Source organism: Chinchilla lanigera, unplaced genomic scaffold (assembly GCF_000276665.1).
Source record: "Chinchilla lanigera isolate Chin_1 unplaced genomic scaffold, ChiLan1.0 scaffold00029, whole genome shotgun sequence".
In the NCBI taxonomy this organism is placed as follows: Eukaryota; Metazoa; Chordata; class Mammalia; order Rodentia; family Chinchillidae; genus Chinchilla; species Chinchilla lanigera.
The window spans coordinates 11992712-12012240 of NW_004955430.1; the positions used below are offsets into that span (position 1 = coordinate 11992712).

The 19529-nt window shown below is 39.0% G+C and overlaps 1 protein-coding gene across 2 annotated transcripts in view; it reads left to right on the forward strand.

Annotated features, from left to right (window-relative positions):
- Positions 1 to 19529, forward strand: part of Rab5a (RAB5A, member RAS oncogene family) — a 48456-nt gene that overhangs the window by 1164 nt on the left and 27763 nt on the right. For both annotated transcript variants that reach the window (XM_013515692.1, XM_005387462.2), the window contains exon 2: positions 3637 to 3891. In XM_013515692.1, the coding sequence (XP_013371146.1) occupies positions 3729 to 3891 (163 nt within the window). In that variant the 5' untranslated portion in view covers positions 3637 to 3728. The remainder of the gene's footprint in view (positions 1 to 3636; positions 3892 to 19529) is intronic.

Sequence of the window (19529 nt, forward strand, 5' to 3'; positions counted from 1 at the left end):
CTCGCGCCGCGGATCCCGGCGCCCAGTCCTGCCGGGCCCTGTGACGCATCCCTCCGGGGGCCGGAGCGACCGCGACTTGGGGCTGCCTGGCTCGGGGAGCGCCGGGTGTCACCCTCTTCCCTTCTCAAGATGGCGCCGTGGCGAGAGGGCTGGAGGCCGCGGCTGTGCCTGGCCCCGGCCCCGGCGGTCCCGGGGGTCTCGGGCAGAACTAGGCCGGGCCCCGGGGAGGGTGCGGGACGGCCGAGGGGCTGGGGTTCTGCGCGGGCGCGGGCGGCGCCGGCCGGCCGCTGCTCCTCCGGTGGTCTCCAGCCCGGAGCCTCGATTGCGGCAGGTGTGAATTTGGGGAGCTCCGCCCCCGGCGCCTGGCGAAGACCGGTGGTGGAAGCGGTGGGAACTCGGCTGAACCGGCAGTCCGGGGACGCTCGCGTCGTGCGGGAGGCAGTGCACCGCGGCGTTAGAGAGATGCGAGAGAACTAGGCCGTTGGGCTCTCCTAGGGAGTAGAGACCCTGAGAGCTGCTCTCGTGTTCCCCCCGTGGAAGCTGGGTATCCCCCCACCCCGACTTCGGGACGTTTTAAACTCATATCTGTTATGTTTAGTTTTTTCCTGCTGGAGTGAAGTCGTAGTGTCTAAGCAGTTGCCTTTCAGGTAAGAAAAGACTCCTATGTGTTAGTCTCTGGGTACTCCCAGGCCTGCCCAGAATCTATTCTTAAGATAAAACAGGTAATCTGAACTCGTAGCGTTGTTGCAAACAAAGTACGCCTAGCGGTAATGTTTTGATTACAGGATGCTCTTTTTTTAAACGATAGACTGCACATTGTTTTCCAAAGATTTAAAAATGCATTTTAGGCAGAATCTTTATTTTGCAAAAGCAAAAGTTTCAGTTGATAGTGAATGTAAGGGATTAGGTGAGGTTTTTGTTCTGTTTTGGTCTGTTTATTTTCTGTGCGTGCAAGAGATTGAACCCAGGGCCTCTTGCATGCGTAAGTAGTTTGCTGAGTTGCACTGCTAGCCCATGCCGTTGGTTTGGTTGGGTTGGGTTTTTGAGACACTTGGCCTTGAAGTCACCGTATAAACTGGAATAACCTCGAACTCTCATTGATCCTCCTGGCTCAGTCTCCCGAGGCTGTGGAATTAGAGGCATGCACCACCGTGCCCGGCTGCCCTTACACATAAGTTTTAACCTTAAGGTTATGGTAACTGCTACTATTAAATTTAAATTGACATATTTAAGGGTAAACATGATTCGGTAACTTTAAACCTTGAAAGACCTAAATTAGAATCTCGTTTGGTTTGTCTGTAACAATGTTTCCCTGAAATTTTGAAAGTACCATAGAAATTCAGAGCATTTTGTTGTGGTGGTTTGTTTTGTTTTTTGAGACAGGCTCTGGGTGTGCAGCCGAGGCTGGCCTTGATTGTTTGTTTGTTTTTTGTCTTTTTGAGACAGTGTCTCAGTATGCAGTTCAGGCTGGCCTTAAGCTCACTTTGTAGCCCAGGCTGGCCTGGAACTTGCAACAATCCTCCTGCCTCAGCCTCCCCAGTGCTGGGATTACAGGCGTGCGCCACCACGCCCGGCTGTTTGTTTGTTTTTTGTTTTTGTCTCAGGCTGGTCTTGAACTGATGGAGATCATCCTGTGTCAGCCTCTCTGAGTACCGGGATTATAGGCTTGGGCCATCACACCCAGTGAGCATGATCTTGATAATTTATTGTTATGTAGTTAAGTGCCATTCGGAAAGGATTTAAATTGATAATCTGTATCTTATTTTCAGCTATGAGCATTATCTCATCAAAGGGCTGCTTTAATTGCCAATTTCAGTCATTGGTATACAGTAAGCAGTGTAGTAGAGATTGTTTACATACATTTTCCCATTTCTCACAGCACCTATGCAAGTTAGGTATTATGGAAATACAGACTTGGATATTAAAAGAATTTGAATAGGTGGAAATTGGTATAGCCAAGATTAGACTCCCAAATCTGGTATTTTTTTTTTTCTCTCTTCTTTGAAAAAGGGTCTTGCTATGCAGTTCAGGCTGACCTTGAGCTCACTTTTGTAGCCCAGGCTGGCCTCAACCTCTCAATGATCCTCCCGCCTCAGCCTCCCAAGTGCTGGGATTACAGGAGTGTGCCACCGCGCCTGGCTCAAATCTGGTATATTTTAGAGGAGTGAAGTAAGATATCCTTATATAAGGCTTGTATAACCCCATCAGTTGGAAGTAGTTCCTGTCATTTCATCTGCAGTGTGACATTATGTATTGGTAGAAGATAAGGAGGACTCTTCAAAGATAAATGAGCATGAGATAAGACAAAAAAGTGGTTTTTACTGTTTTGAGATCTAAGATCTGGATATGTTTATTAACAAATTCATCATTATCAGGGATGCTTTTTGTATAGACTCAAATTTTATAGGGAAGGTAAATTTCTTTTTGTTTTTTATCTTTTGAGACAGAGTCTCTCTTTGCAGTTCAGACTGGCCTTCCACTCACTTTGTATCCCAGACTGGCTATATAGGATTGAATGGCCTTGCACGCAGTAGGCAAGTGCTGTAGCACTGAGCTACATTCACGGTCCTCTTTTGAAATCTTAGGTTGGGACAGTCTCACTGAGTTGTAAAGGGCTAACCTCAGGCTTGCAGTCGTCCAGCCTCAGCCTTCTGAGTAGCTGGGCAGTTTAATATATTTTGTTAGTAACCATTAGATTCTGATCAAAGATGAGGCTAAACTAGTAAATCACTAGTAGTCCCACTAAATAAAGAACAACTGTTAGCTTTCTTTTTTTTTTTTTTTTTTTTTTTTTTTGAGACAGGATCTCTATGTATGAGCAGATAAGGGAACAGGTTTAAGTCTTTTATCCACTAGGCACATAAGTCTGGGAGCTTTTAATGTATTTTTTCTCTAAAATTTCCATTAATTAAATGAAAAGCATTTTATTTAACCAGAGGCCATGAGATACCAAACTCTAGGTTGTATTTAGAAGCTTTTCATTTATTAATTTTCCTCAGAATAATTTTAACCTAGGCAGTTTGACTTTAGAACCCGAGCTCTTGAGTCACCTCTCAGGTTGCTGGGCTTGAAACTTAGCTCTGTCACCTTTGTCACAGTTACTGTATGACTTCAGTTAAGTTACTTAACCTTTCTGTCTCTGTTTCCTCATTTACAAGGGGTGTACATAGTACCTAACTCTATGTGGTGGCTATGTTAAATACATAAAATATTACTTGGCATAAAGCAAAGTCTGTAATGAAGAGTAGCTTTTTTGTTGTTGTTTTCAAAGCCCTGAAAATTCCAAAGTAATGTGAGGTTTGAATCTTAAGCCTTTCGATTTTTTTTTTTTTTCTTTCTCTTTTTTGTCTTTGAGACAGGGTCTTGCTCTGCAGTTCAGACTGGTCTTGAGCTCACTTTGTAGTCCAGGATGGTCTCAAACTTGCAGCGATCCTCCTGCCTCAGCCTCTTGAGTGCTGGGATTACAGATGTGCTCCACCACACCGGGCTGTTTTCTTAAAAAGATAGTAAAACAAAGTTGAATGTCCACTTGGAATTATAATAATTATACAATAATATGCGGTGGACAAAACGTATTAATGTAATTTATGTTAGATTTGTTTTGTTTTAGTAATTTGTATCTTTGTTTCTTTGCAGATTTCTTTACCTCCAGAAAGAAAAATTCAACACCTTGCATCCTGGCAGTTCATTTAGGAGTCTGAAATTAGGGATTTCTTTCATATTTGGACATGGCTAATCGAGGAGCAACAAGACCTAACGGGCCAAATACTGGAAATAAAATATGCCAGTTCAAATTAGTACTTCTGGGAGAGTCTGCTGTTGGCAAATCAAGCCTAGTGCTTCGTTTTGTGAAAGGCCAGTTTCATGAATTTCAAGAGAGTACCATTGGGGGTAAGATTTTCTTTTTCTTCTTCTAATTGAATCATACAGTGACAAAAAACATTTTGGTGTTTGAATTGTGTGATTATGAGTACCTAAGTTGACTGCATAGGAAAGAAAAGAACCGTTCACGAGACCTCAAGCTTGAAAACCCACCTTTCTACTTTGATTTTTGTTGAGATGACAGCCTTTTACGTTTTGATTGCCTGGTTAATCTGGAACATGGTTGTACTGTAGCTAAAATACATAAGTGTGAGTTGAATTGATTTCTCAAATAGTAAGATTTGATTTGGATTCTGTTTCTTGGTAATGGAAGCTTCTTAATACATGCTCAGTTATATTGTATTTAGAATGAACAGTGAAAGAGTTAACTTTGAATTCTTTTTGGGGGGATCTTTTTGAGACAGGGTCTTGCTCTGCAGTGCAGGGTGGCCTTGAGCTCAGGTTGTGGCCCAGGCTGATCTTGAGCTTGTGACGATCCTCCTGCTTTGGCCTCCTGAGTGCTGGGATTACAGGTGTGCACCACCACGCCTGGCCTTAAATTCTTATTCTGTATATACAGTAAGTCCCGAACTTACAAACATTAGAGTTGTAAACTTCCACAAATATGAGTGGACCTCACATGAACATTTGTAGATGCAGAGTAATCACAGAAGTAGCTCACATGTCTGCCAGACATTGTCATGGCTGTGCGGCTGTGCACTTACTGTACAGTGTGATAGTGTACGGTGGTGCAGTGTGCAGTCAGAGCCCAGGATGTCTGGAAGCGAGAGGAGAAGCAGTGGTGATCTGGAGACTTGTGTCAAAGGTACATGTGACTGGCTTTATCGAAACTTACAAATGAGTCCGACTTGCAAATACTCTCCCAGAATTTAACTTGTTCATAAGTTGGGGACTTCACGTACTTGACTGTTCATAGTTTTCGCAATACTGCATACATGTAAGAGTATCCTTTTGAATGCGAGACTAGAAAAGGCAAGTCATTAATGGAAAAGAGCATTTCCAGGAAAATGAGATCTGGGGGAAAAGATGAAAGAGGAGAAAAGGTAAACACTGTGCAGCAGTTATAGTAGGACGGATATTAGAAGAACATAAGGCACAGTTTAGAAAGGAGACAACTAACAAATTTTTGTCAATTTGTCTGCAAATTAGAGAATTGGATTTAATAAAAAAAGCTCACGTAACAGGCAAAACAGCCTCTTTGGGGCTTAACTTGCTTCTGTGAAGTGAAGTTCTAGCTATCCATCTATTTGGGGTTTTTTTGAGATGAGGTCTTACTAGGTCAGGCTGACCTTGAACTCATCATGTAGCCTAGGCTGACCTCAACTTCCTGCGATCATTCTGCTTCAGGCTCCTGAGTGCTTGTATTATAGGAGTGTGCCAGCATTCCCAGATCTCTTTAATTTTTTATTAGTGCATATTTGTTTTACAGATTGATGGGTTTCATTTTGGCAGATTCATAAATGCATACAATATATTTAATCATTTTCAGCTCCCCCATCAATACCCCTCCTAGCCTCCTAGTTTCACTTTTTTGGGGGGAAAGGCTTCAGTGCCTAAGTAATGTAATTTGATCATATTCACCCCCTTTTTACCCACCCTTAAACTCCCAGTTCCTCAATGAAGCTTCTGAATTAGATGATATCAGAGGAATCACATGACTGAGATTCAGTTTGGGGTTTTTTTTTTGTGTTTTTATTTTGTCTTTTTAAACAGGGTCTTGCTATGCAGTTCAGGCTGGCCTTGAGCTCATTTTGTAGCACAGGCTGGGCTTGAAGTTGCAGGGGTCCTCCTGCCTCAGCCTCCCAAGCACTGCAGCTACAGGCGTGCACCACCACGCCTGTTTAAGATTCAGTATTTTGTAAGGGATATGTAATTAAGCTTCAGTATATTTTTAAAGGTATTTGTGGCTGTTTTTTAATTCCATACTTTCAAAAAGTCTTGAAATACGTGAAACAGTTATTCCCACTGTCATGTAGCAATTTCTTAGAATTCATCTCTTAGAAGCAAAAGTTATACATGTGTTTAGTGGGTAATGATAAACAAATACATATGAGAATTCAAAATCTCAAATCCATCTAGTAAGGTAAATAATACAGTTTTTCTGCCAGTTTTTTCCCCCATGCATAGGAAACATGCTTAAGATAAATAGACTCAGCAGCATAACAATTATTTTCAGCTGCTTTTGTGCGCCATGTTAATGTTATATTGTTTAAATGTTTGTTTTTCAATAGTGCTTAAGCATCAGCAAAGTTGTCCATATCATGAAGCTTCTATTTTGAATCAGAAAACCTGGCTTTAAAAAAACATTAATGTATAATATATTACATATCCTTTGCAGTTTCTTTAATACGTCTTGTCTAATATAGTAGTGAATATTGTCTTTAAAGATTCAGTCTCTAAAAGCAATTTGGGCCAAAGCCCACTGACTCCTTTAATAAGAGTTTTAAAGATTGCTAGGTCATGTCCACCACTTCTACTACTTGACTGCCAGTAGCAGGATTTCCCAAAGTATGTAGGAGTTCTGGCTTAAATATCTGGGCCAGAAAGATTTGAGACTTGATACTCTGCCCCGCTTTCACAGTATATATTAAAATAATGGAAACTCTGAGATACATATTATAGGATATAGTATAACTAAATTCCTAGGGAGCTTTCAAGAGCCTAAGACTAAAATTTTTGTTTATTTAATAATCTGATTATATTCTAAGTGTAGTTTTTCCTAATGGAAAAAGACTCAAATCTGTGAAAGAAAAATTTATACATATCTCTATTTCCTGATACATGTGTGGGTATGTATATGTGTGTATATATATTTATATAATTGCATATAATGTCCATTTAACACCATTTAGATTGTCTACATTTCATTAATGAATTTTTTAGAAAGATTTTCTGCCAGATGTGCAGGCACATACCTGTAATCCTGCACTTGGGAAGCTGAAGCAGGAGGATTGCTGCAAGTCTTAGGCCAGTTTGGGCTATGTGGTGAGTTCAAGGCTAGCCTGAACTCCGAAATGAGACCTTGTCAAAACAAAAGATTTTCCATATTAATTATCTATGCTTGCAATACAAAATAGTTAACATTGTTTTAGGTTTTTTGTTTTTTTTTGTGGTTTTTTGGATTTTGCCAGACTAGGGATTGAACTTGGGGCATTGCTCATGCTAGGGATGTATTTTTCCAGTGAGCTATATCCCTAGCCCTTTATTTTAATTTTCATTTTTTAAAATTTTGAGAGCCGGGAGTGGTGGCACACACCTACGATCCCAGCACTTGGGAGGCTGAGCAGGAGGATCATTTCAAGTTCGAGGCCAACCTGAGCTACAAAGTAAGCTCAGGGCCAGCCTGAACTACATAGGGACCCTGTCTCAAAAAGACAAAAAATAAATAAGTAAATAAACAAATTTTGAGCCAAGAGCTCACTGGTGTGCAGACTGACCGCAAATTTGTGATGATCTTGCCTCTCAGCCTCATCTGGCATTGCAGGTGTGCACCACTGTCCCCAGCTGAGATTTCCATTTCTGTGTGTGAGATTTTCTTCAGTTTTCTCCTTGTACAGCTACATCTGGGTGCTTAGAACAACTGCAATGGGAACTTTAACAGTTTCTGTTAGTGGGTGCTTTTTTAGTATTCTAATTACATATTAATTTTTCAAGACGTGGAATACCGTTATGATTACAACTATGAGCACTGTACTTCTATGCTCTCTGCTAACAGCTAGTCTTTGCCCTTGCCAGGCGGGTGCTGTGCCACGGAGCTGTATCCTGGCCCTATATTGTATATTGTTATCTTTAAAGTAGTTGTTCACATTACCAGAGAGAAGCATGCAAAATTGGTCCAAAACATTTTTTTAAAATTACTCACTGACTATTCCTTTCAGTAAACCAATAGAAATTAGTAGTACAATTATGTTAGCTATCTTGTTTGTATTTTTGTTTCCCCTGATACGATAGTAACTATCTAACAAATGAACCTGCTCAATTGTTCCACATTTCAACATAGTTTTTTTTTGGGGGGGGATTTGTTTGTACCAGGAATCGAACTCAGGACTTTGTGCTTGCCAGGCAGGTGCTTGTACTGCTGAGCTATATCCCCGGCCCTCAGCCGTAGTTTTGTTTTTTTTGTTTGGGGTTTTCTTTTTGTTACTTGGCTACATGTATCTAGTAATATTTGGTCTGAAATGAATTTTTCATCTCAGTTGTGTTCTAAGGTGGAAATCATATGCCGCATTCTTGAATGTGTGGCTTCTCTAACATCCTATAATTCCTGTGGTTCTTCCTAAAAATGGTGACTTAGGAATTGTTGCCTCACCATTATTCACACTCCCTTGACTCTGTAGCACACTGGATGAGGCCAGGTAGCCCAGTGACAGTCTTAGCATTTTGGGGAGTTGTAGCTTGTATGTGGAGGTTTAAAGTCTGCGTATTTATGTTCCTGTTGTTTGTCTGAACTTAGCCCAAAGATCAGTAAGGAGCATTAGTTTCAGGAAGTTGTGTTACATCTTTATTGTGGTACATCAACTCTGGGCTGAGCTGCTCTGTAAGTGCTTATTGGATGAATAGGGCTTGAATACTCGAAAATTGTAAACATGTCTAGTGAATATGTCTTGTAAAAAGCAAATCTAGCCTGGTTTGGTACCGTACTCCTATAATCCCAGCACTCCAAAGGCTGAGGCAGAAGGATTGCCACAAGTTTGAAGCCAGCTATGGGCTACATAGTTCAAGCCCACCCTGGCATATATAGTGAGACACTCTCTCAAACCAAAGTAAACACACATAAGTAGCAAATGTTTAAGAAGACATTTAAATGATACTTAGGAACAAATGGACCCCCAGTGTAAATTATACAGTGCATAAAATTGCATAGAGTTAATTCTTTCTTGTTTTTAGAGAGAAATGCTTTACACCACAACCTTAATTTGGTATATACTAATCAAAAGAGTCTTAGTCAACTCTAGAGGTTAGATGATGGAACTACATGGACATAATAATATTTCTCTTGCTGTTGCTGTGATGTTCTGTTGTTGTTTTCCTTTTATGAGACAGGGTCTTGTTTCAGATTACAAGTGTGAGCCACCACACCTGGCTGATGCTGTAATTACTGAGCTTTAGTTTAGAACACTGGATCTCAGAAATTGCCTGTTCCAAAAGCATCTGCATTTTCTAGGAATTTAATAAAGTAAAAATTTCCATACTGAATCAAAACACTAGAGTAGGGCCTGCATTCTGGATGTAAACGGTTCTTCCCTGGGTTCTGATGCATGCTAAAATTCGCTGCTTTATGTCTTCACAGTAGTTAATGGTGTGTTTGTACTAAAGTAGTTCTCCTAGAAGTGGAATAATTGACCAGCTCTCTTTTCTCCCTGCTCCCCTCTCTCCTTCCTTCCCTCCTCTTCTACCTTCTTTCTGTTGAACTGTGGGTTTCACAGGTTTTCTAAAATACTGCAGCTGTTCTAGTTTGTGAATTACCAGTATTTTGTACTGCTCAAATTACATATTATCTATATCTCTGTGTGGGAACTAATTCCTGCTAGTGTGTTTTTACTAGTCATTCTTTGTCCCTTCTAGGATATGCTGCTTTTTCTGTACTTGGGAAGTATCATTTTCAGCCATCTATAGCAATGCTGTTTTTTTTTTGTTTGTTTGTTTGTTTTCCAGTACCGGGAATCGAACTCATGACCTTGCGCTTGCCAGGCAGGCACTTTGCCACTGAGCTAAATCCCCAGCCCCTAATGCTGTTCTTTATCACTAGACATATTTAACGACTGATGATGTACAAAAACAAAAAAGCTTAATACCTTTTTAAGTTGTTATCAATAATTATTAATACTGAGTAGAAGGGCTGGGGATTTAGCTCAGCGGCACAGTGCCTGCCTGGCAAGTGCAAGGTCATGACTTCGATTCCCGGTACTGGAAAAACAAAACAAAACAAAAAAAATACTGAGAGTGGTGCTTGTAACATTTATGTTTTTCTCTTAAGTGGTTAGCATAATTTCTTTGTTTCTGTTAAATACTACTGAGGATTGAACTCGGCCTCAAGCATGCTAGGCAAGTGTTTTACTACTAACCTGTATATATCCTCAGCTCCCCAATTTGGAGACAGAGTCTCACTAATTTGCCTAGGCTGGCCTTGAACTTGATATTCTTAGCTCAGCCTCCCAAGTAGCTGGGATTAGAAGTGTATACTAAGAGGCCCAGCTTATTTTTCTTTTAAAACATCTAATAGGGAAAAATTTTGTTAAAATTGAGAAAAGTAAGACTTCAGAGTTATTTTTAGCACAATATATTACCTCAAATCCTAGCTCCAGCATATACTAGCTGGGTGTAAGTCACATGCAGGTTTATTTTCCTCTTAATATGAAATAGAGGGCTGGGGATTTAGCTCAGCGGCAAAAGTGCCTGCCTGGCAAGCGCAAGGTCGTGAGTTCGGTTCCCGGTACCAGAGAAAAACCAAAAAAAAAAAAAAAAAAAAAAAAAAAAATATGAAATAGAACTAACTACCTAATTTAAAAGGTTTTTTTGAAAGAATTAAATGAGTAGTACATATAAAGTTCTTATTAACACAGAATAAAATGCTTAGGCTGGGCATGGTGGCACACATAAATCCCACCCTGTAATCCCAGCACTTGAAAGCTGAGGCAGGAAGATCGCTGTGAGTTCCAGGCCAGCCTGAACTACATAGTGAAACCCTGTCTCAAAAATAAATAAGTAAATAGAGCATTTATTAAGTGTTAGGTAGTATAACCACTAGTGTTAATTTTTTCTGAGTCATTTTTATCGTAAAACAACTATTGATATTTTGGAATGGTGGGTATTTAGTGCATAGAATTTGATTTAGGATTTTAGAAAATTCACTTACAAATCAGGGAATTTTAAAGAGTATTAGGCCAAGAATTTACTTTCAAAGTAAAAGATTTGTAATACTTCCTAATTCTCATCCTTTCTAAAAGTGTGCAAATTCATTCAAGTAGATAGTATAATCATAAACAACCAAGTTCTTAAAATACTGTCTGGCAAATTCTCACTAATCTCCCCAATCTCTTGACTTTCACAGATATGGATAGTCATGTATATTGCCTTAAACATGTTATATCAGTTGAGTTGTTAGAAGTTTTTTCAAGGAAAGAAATTACACAGCTGCAGGAGGCTCTAGAGGATCACCTGAGGTCAAGGCTAACCTGGGCTACATGAGTTCAAGGAAAGCCTGAAATACATAGAAAGATCCTGTCTCAAAAAAAAACAAAAAGCCAAGAAACTACTCAGTTACATGTATGCAGACATTAAAGTTGTTCTGGTAATTAGAAATAGTAATGTATACTTGAATATTACTAAGATATAAATGTTCTCACAATTAAAGGGTAAGTGATAAGCTGGGTATAATTGTATATATACATGCTTGCAATTTCAGCACTTTATTTTTGCATGCACATTGCCAGGGTTCTTGAGGTTAAGGCAGGATGATTGCCAGTTCGAGCCCAGCCTGCACAGCTTAATGACTTAGCGAGACTGTCTTAAAACAAAAAAATAGGCCAGGTGTGGTAGCACATACCTGTAATCCCAGCACTTAGGAGGCTGAGGCCGAAGGATTGCCACAAATTTGAAGCCAGCCTCAGCTACATAGTGATTTCAAGCCAACCTGAACTACATAACAAGACCTTATCTCAAAAAATAAACAAAAAAATCAAAATAAAAAGTTAAAAGGGCTACCGTGGCTTTTCCTCACAGTAACCCAACTTGTGGCCTCCAGGGTGCGTTTTTATTTTTGTTTTTATTCTTTCCTCTCTCTGCTCCCAAATTTAGAAAAGCCTGGGGTTCAATCCCAGTACTGGGGGAAAAACAGTATTTGAGGTAATAGATATGATAATTATCTTAAATTTTAATTGTTTACTTTAATTGGCACACAACACAGTGTAGCTGACTTAAAGCAGTGTGTGCATATATGAAAACATGACTCTGTATGTCATAAATATATATAATTTTTACTTGTCAGTTTATCTTAATGAAGCTAGGGAGGAAAATAAAATTTTTCCTAGTGAGAAAAAAGTCCGGCCAAAAAATTAAATTTGAATAACTCATGTTTTCACAGCAGCAGAAAGCTTTCTGTTAGTCTTGTTAGTCTTTAGAAAGAATTGTTGAAGGGTAGCCTATGTATTTAATGTGCCATGTATCTTTTTTAATCTGCCTGTTTTTTTTTTTAAGTTTTTTAATGGCGGCAAAGTTTCCCATTTATTTAGAGGTAGGAAGAAACAGGCTCTGCAGAGCAAATTTCAGCCAAGTAAAAGTACGAGGGAAATGGAAAAAAATATTTTACATACACCCAACAGTACAGGCTGGGTTATTGTGAACGGACACAATAAGACTGTGAAAGTTACTTTCAGAAGGCCCGAAGACCAGAGACTGGTGACTGGCACAAGGTTTTTGATTCTGGAGAAAAATATTTTTTAATACTCCTTACACTTACTGATAGAGTTAAATTTTGGGGAAGTTAGTCATTTTATAAATAGAATATTATCTTTATGCAAATATCATTTACTCCTAGAGATCATATATCTGTGGAGTGATAACTCCTATCAGATGTCTCAGAAATTGGTAGAGTATTTCATGTCAAGTTTTACCACTTAAGACCTAAAGAGATGATCTTTCAGTATGGTCTGTCATTCTCTAATTTCCTTATCTATTTATATTTATTTTGTGGTGCTGGGGGCAAACATTCCTGTGAGTAGAGAGTAGGCTTGGTCTTCTCTACATTAAGTAAGACAGTCAATACAATTTAAAATTTATTTCAAGGAATAAGTTATGAGCATCAGCTTATCTTTATTTAGTTGATGCCCACCTGTGCTGTTCAGATATTTAAAGCTCTTTGATAAAATAATTTTGCCTCTTGATTCACTAATCTGCTTTTATTCTGTTGTACACTAAGAAATACTATTACTAAACCATCTAAAATTCATACATTCATCAAATTTACCAAACTCCTAAAACTGTAGAGCTAGGAATCAAAGATGACCTCTTGGTTTAGCATGGGAAAGATAATTGAGTAAACATTTTAATCTGGTAGTATGTATATATTAAAGTGCCATATGACTTTAGGCGGGTGCAGTGTGAGAGAGGATCTCACTGTGTAATACAAACTGGTCCTTCTTTTTTGGTACTGAGAATTGAGCTCAGGACCTTGCGCTAGCCAGGCAGGCGCTTGTGCCGCTGAGCTATATTCCCAGCCCTGGTCTTGAACTTTCTAAAGGAAGCTTAGATCTCCCAAGTGCAACTGGTTCCTGTTTATTTTATTTTTATGTAATTCTTATGTATTTTTATTTATTTTATATATCTCCAAAAGCAGATGTACATAAAAACAAAAAGTATTCTCTTGCATTGTGAAGAAATGTAAATATGCATAAGCTTTAGTGTGTGGACTTTGTGAGCTCTATTGAAGGTACATTCAGTCCACTTTTGTTAGCTTTCTGGTTCCATCTGTTCTGAATACTTAAAATTTTCAGCTGGGTATGGTGGCGCACACGTGTAATCCCAGCACTGTAGAGACTGAGGTAGGGGGATCTTTGTGATTTTGAGGCCAGCATGGTCTACAAAGTAAGTTCAAGGATAGCCTGAACTGCATAGGTGAGACCCTGTCTCAAAAAGACCAAAAAAAAATTTCCAGACAGTTGACCTTGTGGGAAGTACATACAGGATAGTTGGTTTTAAATAATAATAGATAGGGGTTATAGTGGTGGGAAAATTTTTTTCGAGTTGAGGTTGTAGCAAAAAGGCAGAGCACTTGGCTTTAAATGTGCTATAGGGCTGGGGATTTAGCTCAGCGGCAAAAGCGCCTGCCTGGCAAGCGCAAGGTCGTGAGTTTGGTTCCCGGTACCGGAGAAAAACCAAAAAAAAAAAAAAAAAGTGCTATACCCTTGGTTCAGTCGAAAGCGTAGGACAACCCATTCAGGACCTCTCCTGTCTCAGGAACTATACCTTTTGTTTGTTTTCCAGTACCCGGATCGAACTCATGACCTTGTGCTTGCTGGGCTAAATCCCCAGCCCCCCCCCCCTTTTTTAAAGAGAAAAAAAATTTCAAATCAAGATCATAGGGGGATAACAATAGTTAATACATTGCATACTGTTAATTTTAAATTAGAGTACAGAATATCAGGCATTAAATTGTCCAGTGTTAGCACAAACCTTTCTTTTTAATGAACTAAGAGAAATTAGTAGTATAACTATCTTTTGTGTGTGTGTGTGTGTGTGTGTGTGTGTGTTTATTTATTTATTTAGCTTTTCCCTTTTCCCCATTCCCTCATTGCAGTTTCTCTTTCCTTTTGATGTTGCTTCACATTTCCCAATATCTCTTGTACATTTTGGATCTTATTTACCTTTTCAGCTTCTCACACGAGGGAGACAATATGAGGTTTACACATGTGCATCTGGTTTATTTCACTTATGAGCATGGTCAAAGTTGCATCCATTAGCTATAAAAATCTGCAGTTTATCCTTTGTGGCTGAGTAATACTCCATTATATAAAAAGACCACGTCTCTTTTATCCATTCCTCAGTTAATGGACATTTGGGTTGTTTCCAGCTGTAGCTATTACAAATTGTTCTGCTGTAAACATGCATGCACATATATCACTGTGATACGATGTTTTTAATTCTTCTGGAAAGATACCCAAAAGGGGAATAGCTAGATCAAATGGAATCTTCAATCCTAGTTTTTTGAGGAATCTCCAGACTGTTTTCCACAGTGGTTGCACCAGTCTACACTCCCAACAGTGGAGAAGGGTTCCTTTTTCACCACAGCCCCTCCAGCATTTGTTCTTGGTTGATTTCTTGATAATAGCCATTCTTTCCAGAGTGAGATAGAATCTGTGTTGCTTTAATTTGTATTTCTCAAATGATCAGTGATGTTGAACATACATTTATTTGCTATTTGTATTTCTTCATCTGAGAAGTATATATTCATCTCAGGTGCCCATTTTTGGATTGGGTGTTTAAGTTTGGGAGGTCTGATTTTTGTCTTTTTGAGACAGGGTCTCACTAGGCAGTTCAGGCTGACCTTGAGCTCACTTTGTAGCCCAGGCTGGCCTTGAACCCGCAAGGATCCTGTTGCCTCAGACTCCCAAGTGCTGGGATTACAGGTGTGCGCCGCCATGCCCAGCTGGGAGGTCTGATTTTTTTTGAGTTCTTTATACATTCTCAATACTAATCGTTTGAGGAATAGTGGACAAACATTTTTTCCTATATTGTGGGTTGTCTCTTCACTCTGTTGGTAGTTTCTCTTGTTGTGCAATAGCTTTTTATTAAGATGAGATCCCAGTTGTTGATTTTTTTTGTGATAGTTCCCCTGTACATCAGGGTTTTATTCATAAAGTTTTTGCCTACACCAGTGTGCCTTTCAGCAGATTCAATGTTTCTGTTTTATTTTTTATTTTTTTTTTGGTTTTTTGGTTTTTCTCCGGTACCGGGAACCGAACTCACGACCTTGCGCTTGCCAGGCAGGCGCTTTTGCCGCTGAGCTAAATCCCCAGCCCCTCTGTTTTAATATTTAGATCTTTGATCCATTTAGAATTTAGCTTAGTGCATAGTGAAAGATAATGGGTCCAGTTTTAATCTTGGGCATGTGCAGAGCCATTTTTTCCAGTACCATTTATTAAAGAGGCTGTCTTCCTTCCAGTGTCTGTATTTGGCTCTTTTGTCAAAGATGCGGTGGCTGAGTATATGTGGAGTTGTTTCTCCATCTTTTAGTCTGTTCCATTAATCTTCAAGTCTGTTTATTTCGGTTTCTTTGTTGTTATTTTTAAGGGGTTTTTTTTTGTGTGTATGTGTGTCTTTTTTTACTGTTTCCTTTTTTAGTACTGGAAATAGAACTCAGGGCTTTGAGCTTGCCAGGCAGGCACTGTGCCACTGAGCTACACCCCCAGCCCAAGTTGGTGTGTTTTTTTGTTGTTGTTTGTTTGTTTGTTTTGGTCTTTTTGAGATAGAGTCTTGATAGGCAGTTCAGGCTGGCCTTAAGCTCACTTTGTAGCCCAGGCTGGTCTTGAACTCACAACAATCCTCCTGCCATAGTCTCCTGAGTTCTGGGATTACAGGCATGTGCCACTATGCCCAGCTTCCCAGCCCAAGTTGTTGTGCTTGCCAATACCACACTATTTCTATCACCATAGCTTTATAGTATAGTTTCAAGTCAGTGATTGTGATACCCCCGCCTTACCTTTGTTGCCCAGAATTGCCTTTTCTACTCTAGGTCTCTTCTAGTTCTTGTGGAGGTTTTGGGATCTTCCATGTAAAGTATCATATCATTTGCAAATAGTGATAATTTCACTTCTTCCTTTCCTATCCATATTCCTTTTATTTCTCTTGTCTAATTGCTCTGGTTAAAGTTTCCAGAACTGTGTTGAATAAGAATGGAGATAGTGGTCATCCTTGTCTTGTTCCTGCTATTAGAGCAAAAGATTTCATGTTTGTCCATTTAGTATGATGTTGGCTGTTGGTTTGTCATAGATGGCTTTTATCAGATTGAGATAAAGACCATCTATTCCAATTTTCTGTAGGGTTTTTACCATGGATGGGTACTGGACTTTGTCAAAAGCTTTTTCTGCATCTATTGAGATGATCATATGATTTTTGCTCTTGGCTCTGTTAATATGGTGTATTATATTTATTGATTTACATATGTTGAGCCATTCCTGAATCCCTGATATGAATCCCATCTGATCATGGTGTATAACCTTCTTGATGATTTGCTGCATTTGTTTGCCAGTATCTTATTGAGGATTTTTATTAAATAGGTTGTTTGTTTGTTCATTTGCTAGTTTTTTGTACTGGAAATCCAACTCAGGACCTTGCACTTGCCAGGCAGGTGCTGTGCCACTGAGCTGTATCACTTGCTCTTATTGAGGAATTTTGCATCTATGTTCATGAGGGAGATTGACCTGTAATTCTTTTTCTTAGTTGGGTCCTTCTCCAGTTTTGTAATTAACATAATGCTTGCTTCTAGGAATGAATTTGGAGTATTACTTCCCTTCAGTTTCATTAAAGTTTGAGAAGTGGTGTTAAGTCTTCTCTAAATTTCTTGCAGAATTCAGCAGTGAATTCCTCAGGGCTTTTCTTTGTTGGTAGGTTTTTAATTATATCTTTGATTTCATTGGTTGATACTGGTTTATTTAGGATGTTTATATCTTCTAAATTCAGCTTTGGTAATTAATGTGTATCTAGGTGTCTGTTCATTTCTTCTGCATTTTCCATCTGATTAGAATATAAATTTTCCCATCCAAGTACTAACCAGGCCCTATCCTGCTTAGCTTCCAAGATCAGACAAGACGGGGCACGTTCAGGGTGGTATGGCTGTAGACTACAGTATAAATTTTTAAAGTAGATATAAATGATCTTCTGGATTTCTGTGGGGTCTGTTGTGATTTTACCCTTTTTATTCCTAATTGCATGGATTTGAGTCTTTCCTTTTTGTTGATAAAGTTGGCTAAGGGTTTGTCGATTTTATTTAATCTTCCAAAGAACCAGCTCTTCAATTCACTGATTCTTCGTATTTTTTTAGACTCCAGTGTGTTAATTTCTGCTCTGATCTTTAAAATTTCCTCCCTCAAAGGAGCTTTTGGCTTGGCCTGTTCTTTTTCTAGAAGTTTGAGGTTCACCATTAAGTAGTTCATTTGTGCCTGCTCTGTTTTCCTGATAGGGGTATTCACTGCTATAAATTTCCCTCTTAGGACTGCTTTCATTGTGTCCCATAAGTCCAAGTATGTTGTATTGTTATCACTTAATTGTAGAAACTTTCTAATTCCTTCTTTAATTTTGTCTGTGACCTGTTGGTTGTTCAGGAGGGTGCTATTTAATTTCTATATGTTTGTGAAGTCCTTGGGATTTCTTTTGCTATTAATTTCCAGTTTCATTACACTATAATCTGATCATGCATGGGATAATTTTGATTCCTTTGTATTTATTTAACTATGTTCTATGAGATAGTATGTGGTCTGTTTTGGAGAACGTCCCATGTGCAGCTGAGAAGAATGTGTATTTCTGATGTTGTTGGGTGGATTACTGTGTAGACATCTACTAAGCTCATTTGTTCAAAAGTTTGGTTCAGTTGCAGTATTTCATTGTTGGTTTTTTTTTTTTTGTCTAGATCTGTCTTTATGATAGTGGGGTTTTGAGATCCCCCAATATAAATGTATTAGTACTTACTTGATTTTAAGACTATTAATATTTGTTTTACATAGTTGGGTGTGCTGGTATTTGTTGCATATGTATTTATGATATCTCTTCTTTTGGATGTTCCCTTTACAAGGATATAGTGACCTTCTTTATCTCTCTCAATCAGTGTTGGCTTGAAATTCACTTTGCCTGCAAATAGAGTAACTACCTCTGCTTTTTTTCTGTGTTCCTGTCACATGGAATATTGTTTTCAATCCTTTGACTTTCAGTCTGTGAATTTCCTTTTGAATTAAATGTTTGTTATGTGCAGCATATCATTGGATCTTATTTGGAGTTTTTTTTTCTTGCGGGGGGGGGGGTTCTTTTTGAGGGTCTCACTATGCAATTCAGGCTAGCCTTGAGCTCACTTTGTAGCCCAGGCTGGCCTCAAACTCAACAGCTGCCCTCCTGTCTCAGCCTCTTGAGTGCATGGTGTGTGCCACAATACCCAGTTGGATCTTATTTCTTGATCCATTCTGCCAATTTGTGTCTTTTGATTGGTGAATTGAGACCAGTAATACTGATGGTTATAACTGTATTGACTTATCCTTGTCATATTATTTTCCTTTTGTTGGCTCCTGCTCATTCCCCCATCCCCCCATCTCTCTGTTTAGCTGTTTGCCTGGCCTGTTAGAGTCCTTCTTCTGGGGTTCATGGAGTTGTGGTCCTTGTTACCTCTTTGTAAAATGTCCTTCAGACCATTTTGAACTGCTGGTTTGGTGGTCATACATATCCTCAGATGTTCTTTGTCATGGAAGTATCGTATTTCTCCATCAGTTTTGAAAGATAGTTTTGTAGTATGTATCAGTCTGGGTTGTAGGTTGTTTTCCTTTGGAACTTGAAGTACTTCACTCCAAGCTATGACTTGAGGATTTGTACTGAGAAGTCAGCTGTGATGCTGATGGGCTTTCCTTTATAGGGGATTTATTTCTTTTGCCTAACAGCTTTTAAGGTTCTATTGATGTGCTGAATTTGCGGAATCTTGACTGCAATACACCTGGGGGTGTTTTGTTTTGTTTTGTTTTTTTAATTGTGGCTAATTGAAGTTCTATATGCCTCACTTACCTGTATTTGTCAGATAGTTTTTCTCTGCCAGGGAACTTTTCTACCATGACATCTGTGAACAGTTTTTTTTATATCATTTGTGCTATGTCCTGATTTTTCATTATATGACAAAAATAAATCAATACATAACAGTTATGAGCATCAATGTATATGGTCTCAATTCACCAGACAAACAGATTGGCAGAGTGGATCAAGAAATAATCTCTAACAATGTGCTTCATATAAGGAACACATTTAACTGAAGAAAAATTCATAGACTGAAAGGCAGAGCATGAAAAACAACACTCCCTGAGAAAAGAACCTAAAAAAAAGCAGGGGTAGCTATTCTATTGCAGACAAAGTAGATTTCAAGCCAAGACTGATCAGAGGAGACAAAAAATGTTAGTAACTAC